Genomic DNA, 21,228 nt, shown 5'->3' with positions numbered 1-21,228 from the left:
ACCTGCAACATATAAGCAGTTCTGAATTTCCTGACCTGTATATGGGTTCCTGGTCAGCTAACTATAGAAAGCCAGTGAGATTTTAACAAATAGTGAGCTGTGGACAGAGGGGGTAAGGTGAACGATGGATGCTGCTTTTCTAGGGCTCTGTACTTGGGAGGGGATTGGTAGAATTTGGAGGGAGGTCATTTCTGGTTGTAAACTGGGATGTGAGATTATGTACTCCTGAAACCGGCATTCTGTGTGCATTGCTTACCTGAACCCTGCATTCTGTGTGCAATACTCTCCCGAACCCTGCATTCTGTGTGCAATGCTCTCCCAAACCCTGCATTCTGTGTGCAATGCTCTCCCGAACCCTGCATTCTGTTTGCAATGCTCTCCTGAAGCCAGCATTCTGTGTGCAATGCTTTCCTGAACCCTGCATTCTGTGTGCAATGCTCTCCCAAACCCTGCATTCTGTGTGCAATGCTCTCCCGAACCCTGCATTCTGTTTGCAATGCTCTCCTGAAGCCAGCATTCTGTGTGCAATGCTTTCCTGAACCCTGCATTCTGTGTGCAATGCTCTCCTGAACCCTGCACTCCCAGCACAGGTGCACGAAAAACACCTGCACTCCCAGCGAGGCTGCACGCAATAATTATACTCCCGGGGCTGTCGTACGCAAACACCTGTACTCCCAGGGCTGTCGTACGCAAACACCGGTACCTGCAGGGCTGACGTTCGCAAACACCGGTACTTGCAGGGCTGTCGTACGCAAACACCGGTACTTGCAGGGCTGTCGCACGCAAACACCGGTACTTGCAGGGCTGTCGCACGCAAACACCGGTACTTGCAGGGCTGTCGCACGCAAACACCGGTACTTGCAGGGCTGTCGCACGCAAACACCGGTACTTGCAGGGCTGTCGCACGCAAACACTGGTACTTGCAGGGCTGTCATACACAAACACCTGTACTCCCAGCCCTGTCGGACGCAAACACCTGTACTCCCAGGCACAGAAATAAAAGTTTCTATTGATGGAGTATGGCCCTCTGCACCCATGTGAATAAGCGCATAGGGTTTACTTTCCCACAATCCGCTTCCTTTGTTAGTCTTTCCTTATCTTAATTTTTATTTTGTGTCAGTCTGTCAGTTTACATTTTTTATCATTGTGTACTGAAGTAGACTGATTAACTCAGTGCTGCTAGGGGTAGATCACTAAAGTTATTTCAGATTTTAAAAGGGATCATCTGTAATAAAAATTCCATAATACAGAACTAAACCTAAGAGGATCTGCAGTTATGGATTAAGCTGCTTATTTCTTTTGGAGCAGGAGACAACATACCATCCTTCCACTAAATCTCCAATAAAGTTAATCGGATGCATTAAAGATTTGAGAACGCAGGACGTTCATTTTACTGTACACATGACAGATTTCTGACTGACTGCATTAGGATTTGTTAGATTTTTTTTTTGGCTGGAAAGGCACTTGAATGCCATATGAAAGGCTGGGAGAGAATGTTCGAAACATCTGAGGAAACATCAAGCTTATTCAATAAGACAGACAGCAATGTGCACAGAGCAGCTGGCCACAGAAAGCAGCCAGAAATCATGTTTTAAAGATCCGACTACCCTAAACTAAAATGTATGTTTTTTAGGTGCTTGGCCATTACGCCGACACATTGAGAATGACCTCTAACTACTGAAGCCAGAGGGCTAACAAGGGAGCCAGGCATCAGGCATTTTCATGAGGAAATGTTTCTTTTGTGACAGATTTTTCTTAAATCCAGTTCACACGTGAACAAATTGAAACATGTTGCCTCAACATCAAAACACCCATATACCCAATTATATTTGATGGTGCCCGGTCACACATGTCCCTTAAAGCAGTCTTGAAAAAATAGACGAGTTGTTTAGAGGAGGAGTCGCACGGGTTTGGTATTAATAGACTTCAACTGGAATACCAGAAACAAACAATACTCAATTTTATTTTATTATTTTTTCCCTCGCATCTCCTTTTTCTAATAACTAGCCTTCCATTGTCTAAAACAAAAGCGCTCATACCTGAAAAACACCAGAAAACCATGTGTACAAATGTGCGTAAAAATGCTCCTAAAACAAATGAAGAAGCTTCAGGCTCCATGCACACTAGCTTTTTTTTTTTAAGCTCCTAGAAGCTAAATAGCGTTATCCTATGTGTCCATGCACACTACTTTAGACTGTTAGCGTTTTTTGAGCTTCAGCGTCTAAGAGCAGAAAAAAATCGTTTTTGTAGTGTTTCTTGGAGCGTTTTTCCAGCAGAAACGCTGCTAAATGCTCCTAATAGTGTTTTTTGAGCTTTTTTTTTTTTTATCCTTTTACTGCGAAAACGCATATAAAATGCTAACGCTGCTAAAACGCTACTACAAAAAGCTATTACCAGTGTTTGTTTAATCTAGCATTTCTTCTGTTAGGGTGCGTAGAGCCTAAATGTGAACCTAGGCATAAGGAGATGTGCCTGGTGTTCAGCCTGTTGTATATTTACTGTATTTAAAGAAAGTGTGGGTGGAGGTGCCTGGGGGAAGGAGGGGGTGATGTGACCAAATTCAGGCCTTCAATCCCTAGAAACACAGAACCTAGCTCCCTGACTAATAGTATTAGTTTGATTCCTGTCTCATGCATCTTATGAACCAATAGAACGAGGCATGTGAAAGAAAAGAGCTGGCCAGAACTAGTATACAGGGAGTTGGTCAAAATTTGCAGGAGTACCCAGGTCTCTACAGGGAACTGGAGGCAATGTACAGAACCTGGAGCCTACTGACCAGGTCTCTACAGGGAACTGGAGGCAATGTACAGAACCTGGAGCCTACTGACCTGGTCTCTACAGGGAACTGGAGGCAATGTACAGAACCTGGAGCCTACTGACCAGGTCTCTACAGGGAACTGGAGGCAATGTACAGAACCTGGAGCCTACTGACCAGGTCTCTACAGGGAACTGGAGGCAATGTACAGAATCTGGAGCCTACTGACCAGGTCTCTACAGGGAACTGGAGGCAATGTACAGAACCTGGAGCCTACTGACCAGGTCTCTACAGGAACTGGAGGCAATGTACAGAACCTGGAGCCTACTGACCTGGTCTCTACAGGGAACTGGAGGCAATGTACAGAACCTGGAGCCTACTGACCAGGTCTCTACAGGGAACTGGAGGCAATGTACAGAACCTGGAGCCTACTGACCAGGTCTCTACAGGGAACTGGAGGCAATGTACAGAACCTGGAGCCTACTGACCTGGTCTCTACAGGGAACTGGAGGCAATGTACAGAACCTGGAGCCTACTGACCAGGTCTCTACAGGGAACTGGAGGCAATGTACAGAACCTGGAGCCTACTGACCAGGTCTCTACAGGGAACTGGAGGCAATGTACACAACCTGGAGCCTACTGACCAGGTCTCTACAGGGAACTGGAGGCAATGTACACAACCTGGAGCCTACTGACCAGGTCTCTACAGGGAACTGGAGGCAATGTACAGAACCTGGAGCCTACTGACCAGGTCTCTACAGGGAACTGGAGGCAATGTACAGAACCTTGAGCCAACTGACCAGGTCTCTACAGGGAACTGGAGGCAATGTACAGAACCTGGAGCCTACTGACCAGGTCTCTACAGGGAACTGGAGGCAATGTACACAACCTGGAGCCTACTGACCAGTGCAAGTGGTGCTTTAAAAATTGGCCCCTCTTTCCCCTCAGGTACGCTGTACAGTAGAACTCCAGTGAGGACTACCTACATCTAAGTCAGCAACATAATAAATGACCTTCACAGGTTTCAAGCAAGCACACCTTGGTTCCTTAGAAGTGCCTCACTTTCATAATGCATATTTTTTCTATGTCCTACAAATTATTTAGCGGATACGCAGGAGGAAGTCCAGTTCCTGGTTTGCACTACCTGGATACTCAGGCTGTAAGTTTCACAGGTCTCACACCTCAGCACTACAGTCAGTCGCAGCTCTACTACCCCCACCCCTTCCTGACCATGCGCAAAGCCCCAGGCTACGTTTTACCCCAGGAGAAGAGGAGATAAAAAGGTGACCAGCATCCAATATTTAAATAGAAGCTCAATAAAGTGGATCTTCACCCTCCAGGGAATCTTCACTCCTCCCCCCCTCCCCTCCCTTTAGAAAAAAGTTTTCAGGCTGCCCCCAGGTGCACAACATTCGCCTAACCAAATGACACACACTGTGCTCTTTGCCTCCTGGGATATGCATGTCACATACCGCAGGAGGCATTGTCCTTATTCAGTAAAGGAGGAGGGGGATGGGCCTAGGGACATGTCATCAGTAGGCCCACTGGCTGAACCCAGAAAAGCCAACGCCTACCTATGACGTCACATAAAAACATGGCGGCACAGGATCAAGTGGTGGCAAAATAGAAGTGGACCTCAGTGTGACAACTCTGGACCTGCTGGGTGGGTACCCGCATTTTTCAGATGACAACCCCCAGTAAGGTCGGTTAAAAAAAATGGGGGGGGGGGGGGGGGAATTTAGTAACAGCTTTAACATAGTCTGACCCCTCTAAAACCTAGTACACATGGGCAGAATTGTCAGGCAACATCGCAAGGTTCAATAAAAAAAGCCTGACATTCGGCCCGTGTGCATAGCAGCCGGTCCAACAAAAGCCAGCGGTTTGGCCGTCTTCTTTTGAAGGAGCTTGCAGGAAAACCAGCAGCCGACTGGCTCCCGATCAGCGCTCTCAGCCAATGACAGAGCGCTGACCGAAGTGTGTTCTGGAGGGGGCCCATCCCCCTGTCAGAACACAATAGATCAGTGGGGGAGATCGCTGTACTAACGTCAGATCGTTAGTACACCGGCTCTGACCGGAGCGGTCAGTTTTTTTTCGTTCAAAAAAAAAAAATTTAAAAAAAATTGTGGTGTGTACCAGGCTTTAGCATAAAATGTAAAAGCCTCATACCCAGTGCTTTGATGGACAGCGCTGTTCACAGAACTGAGCACTTGGCAGGGGTGTCAGACCACTGGAGACCTGGGCTGCTGTGCTCTGCGTTGAGCTGCAATTCATCTTTCTTGCCTGTTTGAAGCAAACAGTATTTTAACCCTTGCTGCATTGGCTTGTCATTTTTCTACAAATCTCAGAAGAATATTCTTTATAATTTTTATAATTAGAATTCCAAGTGACTTGCATGCTTTCTTTCACTTACTGCCGTTAATGCCGAATCCATTGATAGACTTGTACATATGCAGGTCATAACAGCCAGTATATATTGTGGCGATTTGTAAACCCTAGCTGTCTAGAAACCAAGAATCCTTGCCCAAAATTGGACCATTTTCTCCTTCAACATATTAGCTGGGATAGACCTGCTATCTGTAGAAATACACATAGAAGCAAACCGCTATTGCAAGCATGATCAAAACCCATGATCAAAATCCATGCACATCAGTGAACAGCTCAAACAGATATGACATTGCCATTGACTGTCATTCAACTGTGTTCATTAAAATAATAAAAGTTGGCTCAAGTGCAACATTCCTTTGATATGCTCTCATTTGTGCACTGGAAAGTGAGCCAGCACACTCATTCTGTCACTCTCAATCTCAGAAATGAACATGCTTCCTTTGAATTTGCAAAGCATTATCAGTATTCAGTAATTACAAAAAGTGCCTGCACAGGGATACTATTTTCTCTGTAGAATGCTAAATTAAACATTCTTCAGGCAGAACCCACGTAAGGAGTGTCCTTTGTACAAGATGTGATATGGTTTCAGCTGCAATGGTTCTTTTGGAAAGCCTGAGCTCACGTTTTTAAAACCCAACTGAATCCATAATGCTTTACTGTAGCGTAGCCAGTCTGCAAATACAGTAATATATCTGATCTTCACCTATTCTTTACTCAGATGGTAAGTGTTGCAGAAAGGGTTAAAAATAGCCTGTGCTGCCTCATTCTGGAGAGCCAGACCACCACTGCGCTGCGTAGTGTGAGCGCCGCAGGCCGACTCTCCAGATTGCTGTAGTGCAGGGTATTTTAACCCCGTATTTTAAAAGGGGACATCTGGAAACATTAACTGTGCCTGAGCTTACTTTTGTCTTGAATTCCTCCTGAAAGATAGCAGTGCATTTCCTGTGCTTAGGCACACCTCTGCTTTTAGCCTTATGAATCAAAGAGTTGCCATAGGCACCAACACAGGATGGAACTGTGTGAGCCTAAAGTAGCGCAGTGCCACATCCTAAATATTAGTTGAATGAATAAAGGCACCTTTTCATAGAAAAATAAACAATAATATTTTATTAACAATTAATACAGAACAATAAAAAACATTTAAATACTGCAAACTAATTGCAATAGCAGCTAAACCTCTCCAATGTGGACTATAAATGTCAGAAATCATGCCATATAGGACATGTATGACTTAAATAGATAATAACATTCTCGTTGGAGAAGTTTAGCTGCTATTGCAATTAGTTTGCAGTATTTAAATGTTTTTTTTTTTAATGTTATGTATTAATTGTTAATAAAATATTATTGTTATATTATTATTGTTTATTTTTCTATGATTGGTGCTTTTAGCCTTAGATCATAAGGCAACTCTGACTGCTAGTCTCATGGAATGTTGTGTGAGATTTGATGTTGTCACTAGTGTGCTGTACCTGGAAAAGAAGCTGCACCTGAGAACTTGCAAGGCATGATCCCCCTGCTTCATTCATAACTTTCTGCTTCCTAAACTGGGCAGCCTTGTTAATACGTTACATTTTACTACATAGTTTACATTACTAAAATTACTAAAATAAATAATGTGAAGCTATATACATTTTAAATACCCAAACATCTGCAAAGGAATTTAAAAATTAGATTTCTGCTTGCAAATGATTGGATGATTGAAGTAAACAGAGCTTGACTATATTACCTAATCCAAATATATACTTTACAAAGTGAACATTTTCCATTACCTTAGTAAATTAACACCAATGTACGTGATATGTTTCCAGGTAAGCACAGGAAGGATAACACACACTATATTAATCACACAGGTGCCAAACTTCCCTTCACTCTTTCTAGAACATATCTATACATTCAACTGTATCCATTAACTTCTTTCAATGAAGAAGTCTGACGTAACGCGTAGGGTGGAGTGCCAAGACCTGCCAGTTTTGCTTTACAGACGAGAGAGGGAGAGCAGCAGCCACCAGTCCATTAACACTGAAGTGGTGAGAGCTGTCCCTGCTCTTGTAAATGACTTATGTATAGTGTGGCTTGATTTTAACATTGTGCGTGCATTTTAATAAAAGTTTTATGGGTACACAATGAAGAGCACTATAGATTGTTTTTTTTAACTCTTTTCATTGAATTTTATCAATACAGTACAAAACAAATGCACTTACACAGAACACAACATTCCAGTCTCAGGCACTTAGCCCATACAGGGGCACATAGAATCTGAAGGCTAGGGCACCAGACATAGTATAGGGCAGCATTAAGGACTGTACAACATACAACACAAAAATTGGAGACAGCGTTGTATCACAGACCATTCTGACTAACAGTTTCAGGAGCGTAAAAAGGCCCTATGCACCCACTAAGCAAAAAGCATTGATCGTTAGGCAATATGTGCAGGGATTTATCTACCTAGCACCGCAGAAGGCTCCGCTAGCTACATGGCCCAGACTTTGACGTATTTCTTGGGACAACCTCTATGATTGTATGTATCTTTATAGTAGGGTATAGCATTATTCACTTAGTTTCCAGAAGGAAATGAGGAGGGGGTGGTTTTTCCAGCAGAGCGTTATAGCTTTCCTGGCATAAAATAGTAGTAGTCAGTTCTCTCTGCTACCCTGGGGGTTACTTGAGAGCACTATAGATTTTTACATTTTCTTCTTTTTGAGTTATATTCTGAATTTATCTGTGATAAATCATTTGGTGGAGTGAACCATCATTTCTGACAGAGCCTGTTCTGGCCTTAAAGGGGACTACGTGTGCCTGACCTTTAATGTTATAACCGGCCAGTGATTAAGGTGATCGTAGATTCACTAGTGTGCAGGTGGTGGTCTCTCACATGGATTTGTTACTCACAAGCACTTACAAAGTGGAGAAGTGTGTTGGTGGAATATTTTGTCTGATTTGGGCCTATGGACAATTTTTACAAACACGGTTTTCAGATATTTCTCTCACTCATATTTTAATCTTGTACACCGTGAGCACTTTGGGCATGTATTGTATCTTAGCACAGTGTATTTTAGCACAGTGCTATATATACATGCATATACAATGCCTGTTATGATCGGTAACTCCAGCCTATGTTCTGGGTGACCGGTCTCCTCACCGCCTGCCCAGTTAATCTAACTACCAACAAATTTAATAAAAAATAATGCCAAGTTCACCCTACTTTGCTCTGCCTCTCTGAGGCTCAAATCACCGATAAGTGTCCTGCCTAGAAGCGGTGTGTGAGGTTTGCTTTGTGTCGTGCCTCTCTCTGCTTCCCTGAAGTGTAATCTACGACCAGCCTCTTGCATCTCCTGTTTAGAAGCTCCAAATACTGACAAAGGCGTATAATGTTTTAATGAAGCCTGTTCTGCTATGTCTCCATTCATACCTTGTGCTTAGATCCTAGGAGCTTTGGACTGCAGTGTGTGAGGCTACAGTGGAGCAAACTTGTGATCTGCCCTGCTGTGCCAATCTCTGCTCACCCAAGTTTCGTTCCTTGATTGACGGTCAGTGTTGCCAGGAGCACTGAGAACATACAGCAGAAGAAATCTCAGTGGTAGCAGTGAACTTTAGTTAAGTTTGTTTCAGCTTGCTTGATTATGAAAATAAGTAAATCCTATAGAATTTACTATCAAGCAACAGGGAGAAGAGTGTAATCACTCTATCTCTGGCACAATTACTTTATTAGCCGATTTACTTACAGAAGATACTGGAATGACAAGGGAATTCTCTGTTCCCCTGTCACCCACAGCATCACTATGCCCATGTTCCCCCTGGCTGCCACTGAGTCCTGTGATGAGGTCACAGGGAATACACAGAAGAATATATCTTCATAGGAAACAGCTAATTGAAAAACTGCTTCCTCTACATGCTTTGCATATGGTGACAGCGCTAGGGAGATCATTTTTTTGCCTTGCCCATTCAGCTTTAACCACTTGCATGAGCTGGGCAAATTGCTTTGGCTTTGAAGTTGACTTTGAAGTCAGAGCCAGGCAAAGGCTCACAAACACTGTCAAGAGGGAGTCAGAAGGAATCAGATTTATGGTATTTGGCTAATCGTCTTCTGCTTGGCCAGCATCTGTTTTTTATTTAGGCAAAAGTAACAAATTAAATCTTTCATTAAAGAATAAGTTCACTTTAAAATAAAAAATGCACATTCTTTTTGCAGGTAAAAAAAAAAGTGCATTTAGCCATTTATTTTTTTGGAGCCTGTAAAGCACTGCTGATCGCTGGTGCCATGCAGGTCTCCTGCAGATCTGTCAGTGTATCTGTGTGCCCGTACACACCCCTTTATGGCCAAGCAGATACACGGACAGGAAGAATCAATGAACTACCACAGCGTTATGGTAGTTCATTGACAACTACAAGCAGACAGCCACAAAGGATACCAGGGTTTGTAGTTCATTCACACACAGTGCAGTGTGAAAGAACGACGCAGCCGCGTGGGCAGAGTGCTGCACGGCCACGAGGATTTCAAACAGTGACAGAGAGGTTCCCCGTACTGCTGTCACGGGGGGGTGTATAATGGGGAAGTGGCTGCAGCATTAGAAACGTTACAAGTTCCACCCTAAAAAATGGTGGAAGATGTAATACTGTATGTTCCCAAAGGTGAACTTATCCTTTAAAGTGGAAGTACATGCAAAAACTAAAATCCCTGCATCTATACACCCCACCGATCTAACACTAACCTTTCTAGCCCTGTAAAGAAAAATCTAGTATACATACCTTTTTTGAAGCCGCTCCGACCTGTGGCTTCGCTGTGGAGATGGGTGCAGAGGACACAAACAACAACGGAAGCCCCATAGTAAGTCTATGGGCGACGTCACTTCCCATTCATTTCACAGCCATTGTCAGTCATGTCCTCTGCAGAGCTTCTGCCGCTGGAGAACGGGTCAAATCGGGTTCAAAAAAGGTATGTATACTCATTTTTTCTTTACAGGGCTAGATATGTTAGTGTTAGATTGGTGGTGTCTATAGATGCAGGGATTTTAGTTTTTACAATGACTAACTTCCACTTAAAGTGCAGTACATGTATGATGCTTTTTCCACCCCCTGGATACCTGTCATGTGCTCTCATACAGGAGAGCAACCTGGCTGCAGTAGAGGTATTCTTTGATGCAGAAATGTTGATCAGAAAGATTCAAAGCATCCCCCTGTTCTACAACCTCTCCCACCGCAACTTTGCTCTTTGTGTACCAATACACACCACAAGGAATCCTGGAAGTAGACCTCAAAAATCAACAAATGATGATGTCACAGTGTAAACAGATTTTTATAGGCTACAGTGTAAAAAAAAAAAAAAAAAAAAAAAAAAAAAAAAAAAAAAAGAAGTGTAGCACATGAAAAAGCACATGCAAGTAAAACACGCCTCAACATGCATAAAAAGAACGTGTAACAAAATGCATGAACCTAGCCATAAGCAATTTTATGGTGCAAAGTTACTTTTATGTTCTACATATAGACATTATACAGTCACTGGGCTGAACAAAACAAGATCACACTGACAAAAGATCTTGTTTTCGTCAAAAGCGTATATGCAAGTTTGTAGCCTCAGACTACAAGTTTCCATCAGAGCTAAGCCTATTTCTGCAGAAATAGGAAGATAAATTGGCAATTTGCCATTCTACTTTTGGAGAAGCCCAAGCTTTACACACTTGGGCATTATATTATACACCATGTTTAAGCAATGTTGTCAGTCCTAACATGCTCTTCTTCAAACGTACAGTCATTTTTCGCTTCAACTTCTTTTTAAGATATTTCACAGAGCTCTGAGAACCAAGTAATTAGCAGTGTTTGATCACTTGTTTCCCAGTCTTAGAGCTGGTGGGGAACCGATGCTGCATCCACCTAGGTAACTATGAATCTTAAAAAAGAATTCCCATACTTCTCTTTTAAAGAGTAACCCCTCTTTTGCTGAGAAAAAAAAAAAACATTCCCCCATGTACATTGCAAGGATTTTTAACAAACTTTGCTGCAGATTCCTACCTTTTGTTATTCTGAAATAATAGCTCTTTGTATGTGTCCATGGGCAAAGTGAATGTGTATGGGGGGGGATTTTATAATTATGAATCAGCTGCTGCACCTGCAGGGCTCTAATGAGGAAACTGCAGGGTTTCCTATTGTGAGTATCTCACCAAAAATAACATTTTTGTTGCAGGGATGGCCAAATTCTATCTTGAATCTTAATGCAGACTTCTGGGAAAATCAGTGAGCCAATCACACAAGCAGGAAATTAACTTCTATATAAAACTTGTGTACAGAACGCCTCCTGGTAGCCATATTGCATTGCATTTTACAGAAAATTACAGCACTGCAGATTGAGAATGAGAAGTTATTTTTTAATAAGATTCACTTACAATATGACCTGTGTAACAATTGTATATGCTATAAAAATCTTTATTTGCTATTTTTTGGAGTTACCATTTAAAGCAGAAATTCCACTTTATCTCCTGATTCTCCCACATTTAACGTTTTTTTTTGTTTTGTTTTTAGTGAACAGGTAACTAGTACTCGCAAGTACCCACTTCCATTGGGATCACCTAGGCAAGTGGTCTCCAAACTGTGGCCTGGGGGCACGATGCGTCCCTTTGCTTGCGTTTATCTGGCCCTTGAAGCACTATTTCTGCCACCGCTAAAAAGAAGTATTCCCTCCACTGACACCAACAGTGGGGCACTACTCCTCCCACTGACATCCGCAACATGGCACTATTCCTCCCACTGATGCCAATGATGGGGCACTATTCTTTACCCAATACCCCCAATGGGGCAGTATTCTTCCCACTGATACCGATGAGGTGCCTTGTTTACCCCCAGGGCATTTTCTACTCACACCGGCCACAGTCCGACGCTGCCCGCAAAGTCTGAAGGCCTGTAAATTGGCCCTTTGTTTGGAAGGTTTGGAAACCCCTGACCCAGGCAATCTAAAGCTGGATATATACTATACATTTGTAGTTAGATTTCCTTTAGAGCAGGGATATGCAATTAGCGGACCTCCAGCTGTTGCAGAACTACAAATCCCATGAGGCATAGCAAGACTCTGACAGCCACAAGCATGACACCCAGAGGCAAAGGCATGATGGGACTTGTAGTTTTGCAACAGCTGTAGGTCCGCTAATTGCAGATCCCTGCTTTAGAGTTACCTTCAACTATGTAGTGCAAGGGCCTTCCTGATTGCATACAAATTGAAAGTGTTTAGGTTTGACCTCATATTATATGGTTTTGGTAAATCTAAAGAAAAAAATCTAAAGAGAATTGTATAGTGTGCATCCAGCTTAAAAGAGAAGTACGAAATTTTTTTTCCCCCATTCATACCTAGGTGGATGCAGCATGGGTCCGATGGTTGCAGCATGGTCAGAGCTACGTGAGCAGAGTGCTGTAGACTGCCAGTCACAGTTCTCTGCTCATCTCCCTCCGCACTCATTGGAGCTGTGGAGGGGGCGGAGTGGGCCATCTTAGGCACTCAGCAGCTCGCCGAGAGGCTGACACGGGTGTCAGTCCAGGCACCAATCGGATCCAGACTTTGACGTGATGACACGGTGCCTTGACTGAAATCTGTGACGTCAACCGAGAGCGGACGAAAATGGAAAATTGTATACTCACCTTTCCGTAAATTTCCTTTCCTGACACATCTTCATGGCAGCACACACTGGGTTGTGACTCCGCTTCCACAACCTGACAGGCTTGGTCTAGCTATAAAAGTTGGAGAGATGCCCCCCAATATTCTCTGTATATATCATATAGGAACAGAGTGGGTTTCTGTGTGCTGCCATGAAGATACGTCAGGAAAGGAAAATTACGGAAAGGTGAGTATACAATTTTCCATTTTCCTGACGCCTTCATGGCAGCACGCACTGGGAAATAACTCGCCAGTCGGGTGGGTGCAAAAAAATTCAAGTTTTATTTCTTAAGGAGCTGTAGAATTGGCTCTAATAATGGATCTGCCAAAGTCTGCTGTTGTTAGCTTAGCAGAGTCTATCTTATAGTGAGAAATGAATGTATATTTAGATGATCAGGTTGCTGCTTTACAGATTGTCTCTGGTGAAACTCTGCAGTATGCTGCTCATGAAGTCGCCACTGCCCTGGTTGAGTGTGCCCTGATGCCCTCTGGAATAGCCAGTTGACGAATGGAGTATGCCTTCTTGATAGAGTTAACCAGCCAGGATGCAATCATTCGAGAAGTTGCTGGATGACCTTTCCTAGGCCCATGTGGAATTATGAGGAGAGTATCCGACTTTCTCACGGAAGCTGTAGCCTCCAGATAGTTGGTAATGCCAGTTTTCACATCCAATGCATGGGGTTCCCCTTGGTTGTTAGTGAAGGATGGAAGGATGATATCCTGATTGTAATGAAAAGAGGATGATACTTTGGGGATGAAATGGTCCGAGGGTCTCAGTACCAATCTATCGGGATAGAGGATTAGATATGGTTCCGTTATCAATAATGCTTTTAGTTCAGAAACTCTTCTCGCAGAAGTAATGGCGATAAGGAAGGTTAATGTCAAAGTCAGATTCCAGAGAGAGATTGACTCAGCCGGGAAAAAGGGAGGGTTTGACAGTGTGTCAATTACTATTGAGAGATCCCATGGAATGTTGTTTTTTTTGGAGGTCTGATTTTTAGCCAGGCTTTTATGAACTGGATTACCAGGGGGTGTAATGCCCATCTAATGCCCGTTTTAGCCAACAGGGCTGAAACGTGAACTTTAAGGGTACTTGAACTTAGTCCTTTATTAATACCCAATCAAAGGAACTTGCGGCGGTTCCGGTGGTATTGGGTTCCAGTTCCTTTGTTGGGCCAGCGAACAAAACCTACTCCAAACTTGTGTGTATGTTTTGTTGGTGGTGTTTTTTATGGCCTGTAGAAGAGTCAAAATTACTTCTTGTGAGCATCCCTGCTCTAGCAGCTGCGTCCTCTCAATTTCCATGCAGTCAAGTGTAACTTCTCCGGTGCTGGATGCAGGAATTGACCCCTGGGATAGGAGGTCTGATGTTACCGGGAGAGGCAGTGGTTGTTGCAGGTAGAGCTGTAGTAGAGTTGTGAACCAAGGCCTCCTCGGCCAAAATAGAATTACTGCTATCACCGTGGCCGATGATCTCCGAAGCCTGGATAGGAATCTTGCGTTTAAGGGAATTGGTAGAAAAATGTATCCCAGCTTGAAATTCCACAGGTGGATCAGGCAGTCTATTCCCTCAGCCGATGGGAAGGTTACTCTCGACAGAAATCTCCGACATTTGGTGTTCACAGAAGTAGCCGCCAAGTCGATCTCCAGTATTCCCCAAGTTTCTGAAAGGAGAGAAAAGGCCTGCTGGCTCAACGACCACTCGTTGTTCGAGAGAAGTTCCCTGCTTAGATAGTCGGCCAGCATGTTCTGTGCTGCCGGGACATACACTGCCCTCAGATCTACCAGATGTACTTGTGCCCAATCCAAGATAGGGCGAACTTCTTCCATTAGCGTGTGACTCCTCATACCTCCTTGCCTCTAAATATATGCAACTGCAACTCTGTTGTCCATTTGAACCAGAACGCTCTTCCCGTCAGGTATGGAGCAAAGACCAGAAGCGCCTGAAAGGTTGCTCCGAGTTCCAGTATATTCGATACTATACCGTGAGCTTGAAACTGCCACTGCCCTTGGGCTGCTAGATTTTGGTAATGGGCTCCCCATCCCTTCTGACTGGCATCTGAACTAACAACTTCCGGCTGTGGAGGGACTATAGGCTTGTACCTCGATTGTTTCACATATTGTCTGAAGCATTGATTCTCCATTCCACTGCTTCGGAAAGGAATTCTGCAACACTCTCATGTGCCACTGGGACCACTGGATCATGGGCAGAGTTGCAGACATGGACCCCAGGACGCTCATACAAACTCTGGCTGGTAAATGTGTAGATTAGCCTCTGTATCTTTTGAATTAGAAGCATAACCTTTTCTTGAGGAAGCTGTACTCTGTTCAGAATGGTTTCCAATTCCGTCCCCAGGAATACCATATTCTGTGTAGGCTGCAGTTTGCTCTTCTGTCAGTTGACTAGCCAACCGAAATCTTGCAGGGTTGTCGGTAAGATCTCCCGGTGCTGGATCAAGACCTGGCGACTTTCTGCTAGAAGTAGTATGTAGTCCAGATAATGGTGTATTCTTAGACCTCTCTCTCTGAGATATGCAATGATGGGTAGAAGAACTTTGGTGAAGGTCCTGGGAGCCAACAAAATGCCGAATGGTAGGCACTGGAAGTGATAGTGCTTGATTGAAAAGCAGAGAAATTTTTGAAAGGCAGGATGTACTGGGATGTGTAGATAGGCGTCTGACAAATCTATGGACAGCATCCAATCTTTTAGATTCACTGCTAATAGTATGGACTGGAGGGTTTCCATCTTGAAGGACTCTAATTTTAGGTTCTTGTTGAGTCTAAGTCCAGTACTGGTCTGTAAATCCCCTGTTTTCTATTTTACAAGAAATAGGGGGAGTAGAATCTTCTGCCCCTTTGACATAACGGAACCTCCAGGATAGCCTCCTTTTGTTTTAACTCGGTTATATATTTTAGTAGGATCTTTCTCTTGACTGGAGAAGACGGGAGTCTGGTTGGGTAAAAGTGGTTTCTGGGAATTCTGTTTAAGAACCTCCACTTGTGACCGAACTTGATTGTGGAAATGGACCAAGGGTCTTTGATGTTTTTCATCCATATTTGTGCAAATCTCTTGAGTCTGGCTCCCACCTTTGGAGGATGGGCGGGCGTATCCTCAAAGACTTCTGCTGTTCGCCAGACGGGGTGGTCTTGGTTTTTCGCATTTTCAAGAAAGATGACTGTGTTCCTAAAGTTTCATTTAAATTCTTTACCTGGTTTATAGGTCTTGGCTTCCCTGTATGTTTTGGGAAGGTTGTGTTTGTAGGCAGGAACTCTTGATGTCTTGGGTCTCCTGTCAGAGGGAATGAAGCCCGACTTGCCCCCCGTAACCTTGGAAATGGCTGCATCCAATTTGGAGCCGAAGAGATTAGAGCCGTCATAGGGAATTTTGCACCAATTTGTTTTTGATGCAGTGTCGGCTATCCAAGGCTTTAGCCACAAGGCTCTTCTTGCCATCACCGAGGCTAATATAGCCCGGGCCGAGCATCTGATAATATCCACTGAGGCTTCTGTGACTAAATCGCCTGCCAACTTGAGTTCTTACAGAGAGGTAATTATTTTCTCTTGGTCTGCTCCTTTCTGAAGAGATCTTTCGATATTAGAAGCCCAACCTGAGATGGCTCTACAAACTGCTGCCGTGGTGACTGCCGGTCTACAGGCGCCTCCAACCGTGGAGTATGCTTTTTTTAGTTCTAGATCAATTTTTCGATCTAAAATGTCCCGGAAGGAGACTGCATCCTCGATGGGTAGATTGACATGTCTTGCCAAGCGTATTAGGGAAGCATCGACAATAGGAGCATTAATTAAGGGGTTAACCCTAAGCTCTTTCAAGGGATACATCTTTGTTAGCCTATTATTAAGGCTGGGCCTCTTGTCGGATCTTTCCTATTCGTCCTTAATTAAGTCTTCTAGTTCCTCAATGAAGGGGAAGGTCTCTGGATCCCCTTTTAAATTTGGAAAATATTTTCGGGTCTTCTAAGGTGCTTCCTCAGATTCCACCCAACCTATGGCCTCCTTGACTGACTTCGCAAAGGGTTCAACCAGAGCGAAGCAAAAAAAAGCTGGCACTTCTGGATCCTCGCTCTCGGAAGGGGATTCTGGTTCTGCTGAGCAAGGAGGAGCCGCAGATGAAGTGCTCGGAGCTGGTCTGGCTGGAACAGGCATTGCTGACTCCATTATGGATTCCTGCACGGATACTCGGATCAACTCGGTCACCTCTCTGGCATCCGATTCCTTTTCTCTTGTGGCCTCATTGAAGCATGTGCGGCATGCTAATTTATCTGGTAAAGCCGGGGCGCCACAGCCCCAGCAGGCATTTGCTGCAGGGTGGGTGTGTTGGCTTAGCTCGTGATGTGGTGAAGGTGATCTTTTATGACGTGATCGGCTATGTCGCAAGCGGCTGTGGTGTGAGTGACCATGGCGTGAATGACCATAGCGTGAATGACCATGGCGTGAATGACCATGGCGTGAATGACCATGGCGTGAATGACTATGGCGTGAGTGCCTATGATGAGATGTGGAGTGTGATCGGCTTCTGCGGGATCTTCTGCTTGAGGCATGGTTTGACTGGTCTTTACGTCTTGACCTTGACCTGGAAGGGCTTCCAGAAAGTGCCATGTTAGTAGTTGTGCTCTCTTTTTTCTCTCTTCAATACTTACCACTTAAGGCAGACAGCCTCTTAGCTTAATGGATGAGGGTGGTCTGCGTGGGCAGTGGTCTCCATGAGCAGTACAGATAGAGGTCAGGTAGGAAAAATAGGGACCCTGGAAGGATATACAAGGGTTAAGAAAAAATAGAAAAGGCAGCAAAAAATCCCTAGTATACAGAGAGGGATGAAGGGCTAGTACACTTACCTGGAAGTAGAGGGCGATACATACAACATTTGTATGTAATGCAGTGACCTGGGATCACTGACAGGCATTCAGGCGTTTTTAAAAACGCCACTGCGGTGGAAATGACGGTTTCGCCCATGCACAGAGGCTCCGCGATCGCACCGGCGCCATCTTGGAATCTGGCAAAGGGCTCTGAATGGCTGAATCTCTTCCCCCCGCGCGTGCGCAATGCAGAGGGAGAGGAGACGCGGCGGTTATGACAGTCCGGACCGAATGCTTGGGGGACTACAGGTCCCAGGAGATAAAGAAAAATAGCATAACTTTAGTGCAACAGGGACCGAGAATAAAGAGGAGACCACTGCAATATTAAAGCTTTTGTAAAGCTTACTTCAGTGGGAAATGTTTCTGTTGCAGATGCCCCTGAGACCACCAGAACAGAGTTCCCTCCATAGAAGCTCCTTTAGAGACTGTACAGGAGGGACTTTCAAACAGGAGAGGCTTGAATCTGCTGGGGCGTTGCAGTAAGAGGCTTGCGATGTCCATCCAATCTCGTCAGGTGAGGATAAAAAAAGAATAGTGGGGGGCATCTTTCTTTAACTTTTATAGCTAGACCAATCCTGTCAGGTTGTGGAGGCGGAGTCACAACCCCCCCAGTGTGTGCTGCCATGAAGATGCATCAGCAAAATGAGTTGCACTGCTGTGATCCATAGGAGAAGCCCAGCTAAACCAGCTTTGGCTAGACTTTTCCTTTAATAAGAAGCTTGCCTCCCCTCTCCCCAATACAATTTTTGTAGCTGCTGCTGTTTGTTTTATTTTTTCCTAAAGACTGAAGACTCTATGTTTGGGGGTACCGTTTCAACTATATGAATCTCTGAAAAAGACAAGGAAAATAATAGGATTTTCTCATTCAACACTTTACTGCCCTGATTATCCAATATATAAAATATTACATTGTATTCAGCTGCCCTGGCTGTGAAATTTTCACCTAAAACAGAAACACAGCCAAGCAGAGCTGCATTTCAGAATACACTCTCCCTTTTTATAGAAGTAAATGCTGAAAATAGCACATTGTGGGGAAACGGTAGCAGGATGTGGGCAAGCAAGTTAGTCTGAAGGTGAGATATTAGACAAACAGGCCATCCACAACATACAAAGAGTATCTTCCGTGCATGCATGCTGCTTACCGTTGTCCTTACTACTGTTTTCTTCAATGGTCATTTGCTCTGCCAGTTCAGATAGAGACTCGTCTATGGTCTGACTGCCTCGCAGAGTGAGAGACAGCCTTCTCTTAAACTTTTTCATGTTTCACGTAAAAGGAGCACAGAATAGGGAAGCCTGAAAGATAAAAAAAAAGATGTGGGGTACAGTTAGCACAGCCGTCTGCAGCAGTTTATGCATTCATGTTAATTTTTGAGAACTGTAGCCAAGCATTGGGTCTTAATGATTCATAGAATATGAGTGCATTTCCTCTGATTAACTAAAGTTTTTTTTTTTTTTTTACTTAATGCACTCTCTGTATTAAAGTGATTGTAAAGTCTTGTTTAAAAAACAAATAATAAACATGTCATACTTACTTGCTCTGTGCAGTGGCTTTGCACAGAGCAGCCTGGATCCTCCTCTTCTTGGGTTCCTCTTTGGTGCTCCTGGCCCCTCCCTCCTGTTGAGTGCCCCCACAGCAAGCAGTTTGCTATGGGGTCACTCAAGCAAAGCTGCAGCTCCATGTGTCCATTCAGACATGGAGCTGCCCCTCTCTCTCCTGATTGGCCAACTGACTTTGGTTGACAGCCGCGGGAACCAATGGTGCCGCTGCTGTGTCTCAGCCAATCAGGAGGGAGAGTCCCGGACAGCAAAACCTGCATCCAATTCGCAGTAGTGTGAACCCAGCCTCAAAGATAATGGTAAACAGGGCAAATAACAAGGGTGAATCACCCTACTGGGGACGGACAGCAATAAAGAATGATAAGCGTTCCAATACCTCTCCACTGTATCCGAAACTACCAAAAAAATAAAAAAATGTCTGTATACTTTAAAACTGAGTTCCACCCAAAAGTGGAACTTCCGGTCGTTTTACCCCCCCCACCCCCCCGGTGCGACATTTGGCAGCTTTCGGGGGGGAGGGGGCACAGGATACCTGTCTAATACAGGTATCCTATTCCCACTTCCGGGAGCCTCAGCAGCTGGTATTGACATCTCCGTGGGGCTCCCCCCTCCTTTTCCGGCCGCCGGCCCAGTAGGAGAGAGGAGTAGGGTTCCCGGCGTGAAGCCGTAAGGCTTCACTTACTCGCAATGGAGGCGGCGTGCACCTGACAAGCTGATGGAAACATCAGCTGCGGTGCCAACATCGCTGGACTCCAGGACAGGTAAGTGTCTGATTATTAAAAGTCAGCATTTAATAAGCAGCTGCTGGCTTTTAATTTTTGCAGCGGTGGGCGGACCTCCGTTTCAAGCTTATAATCACTTTCAGTTAGAATTATAATATAACAATTATTGATTTCACATCAGGTGCGCTGAACTGCATATAATAGCACAAGGGAACATAGAAAACAATTGTTGTGCATGTGTCCTGTTCATGCCATACATGTGAGTTGCGTAAAAAAGCAGCAGGTTTGCATATTTACAGAGTGAAACGCAAGTCATTGCATGCCAATGCATCGCAGCATAAAGTCAAACTGTTTTTGCTAACTTTGTAACAAAGCATCGCACAGCCCCTATACAATGAACACCAGCAAGTGCTTGTTATGGAGCACAACGTGTGTGGTCTGGCGTAAACAGGCCCAAAATCTTTTCAACTGTAAAGTCTTCTGTTTAAAGATGACACGCTAGTAAATGTTTTACACCCTGAAATAGATTATTTTATACTACACATTCATTTTTTTTTATTTTTGTTTATATTATGAAAAGTTTTGTACTGCGATGTTTAATCTAGTCATTTCTATTACGTTTCCTTTTATCAAGTAGAAGTGCATGTCATTGGCTACCAATATGCAAGTGCCTCTGATTATTCTGTTAGGAACAATCAGACCATTGAATGGTATGGTTTTTTTTATGCGTCATGCAAGTACACTGGATAAAGCATGATGGACAACCCCTTCATTCAGGAATAATCAGCTTAATAAACAGTGTGCAAATGGGAACTGTTAGGGCAACTTCTTGTTCGATAAGAACTGCCCAAAGGTTTGCAAAGGTCTGCTTCACACATAGTCAGAAGGTTGTACAACTTACTACTCTGATTAGCAGACTATTTATGTCTGTGCACAGGTACCCTTAAAGTGATACTAAAGTCTTGTTTTGTTTTTTTGGCTTAAAAAGTAACAAACACATACTTACCTGCTCTTTGGCTCTCTTTGGCTCTCCTGGCCCCTTCCTCCTGCCGAGTGCCCCCACAGCAAGCAGCTTGCTATTCAGACACGGAGCCATGGCTAGGCCTGGCCTCCTCTCTCTCCTCATTGGCTCAACGACTTTGACAGCAGCGGGAGCCACTGGTGCTCCACTGCTGTCTCAGCCAATGAGGAGGGGAGTCACAGGCAGCTGAGTCTCTCCTGCAACATCGCTGGATAAAGATGGGCTCAAGTAAGTAAAAACAAAATCTGCCTTTACAATCACTTTAAGCCTAGTACACACTA

The 21,228-nt window shown here is 44.2% G+C and overlaps 1 protein-coding gene across 3 annotated transcripts in view; it reads right to left on the bottom strand.

Annotated features, from left to right (window-relative positions):
• The window catches only part of CDK17 (cyclin dependent kinase 17), a 131,950-nt gene extending 113,010 nt beyond the window's left edge, over positions 1-18,940 (bottom strand). For all 3 annotated transcript variants that reach the window (XM_073620269.1, XM_073620270.1, XM_073620271.1), the window contains exon 1: positions 18,790-18,940. In XM_073620269.1, the coding sequence (XP_073476370.1) occupies positions 18,790-18,907 (118 nt within the window). In that variant the 5' untranslated portion in view covers positions 18,908-18,940. The remainder of the gene's footprint in view (positions 1-18,789) is intronic.
• Between the last annotated feature and the right edge of the window lie 2,288 nt (positions 18,941-21,228).

The sequence above is a fragment of the Aquarana catesbeiana genome, linkage group LG03, assembly GCF_042186555.1.
Source record: "Aquarana catesbeiana isolate 2022-GZ linkage group LG03, ASM4218655v1, whole genome shotgun sequence".
In the NCBI taxonomy this organism is placed as follows: Eukaryota; Metazoa; Chordata; class Amphibia; order Anura; family Ranidae; genus Aquarana; species Aquarana catesbeiana.
Note: the sequence above shows the minus strand (reverse complement) of the source record. Positions and strands in the feature narration are given on the sequence as shown.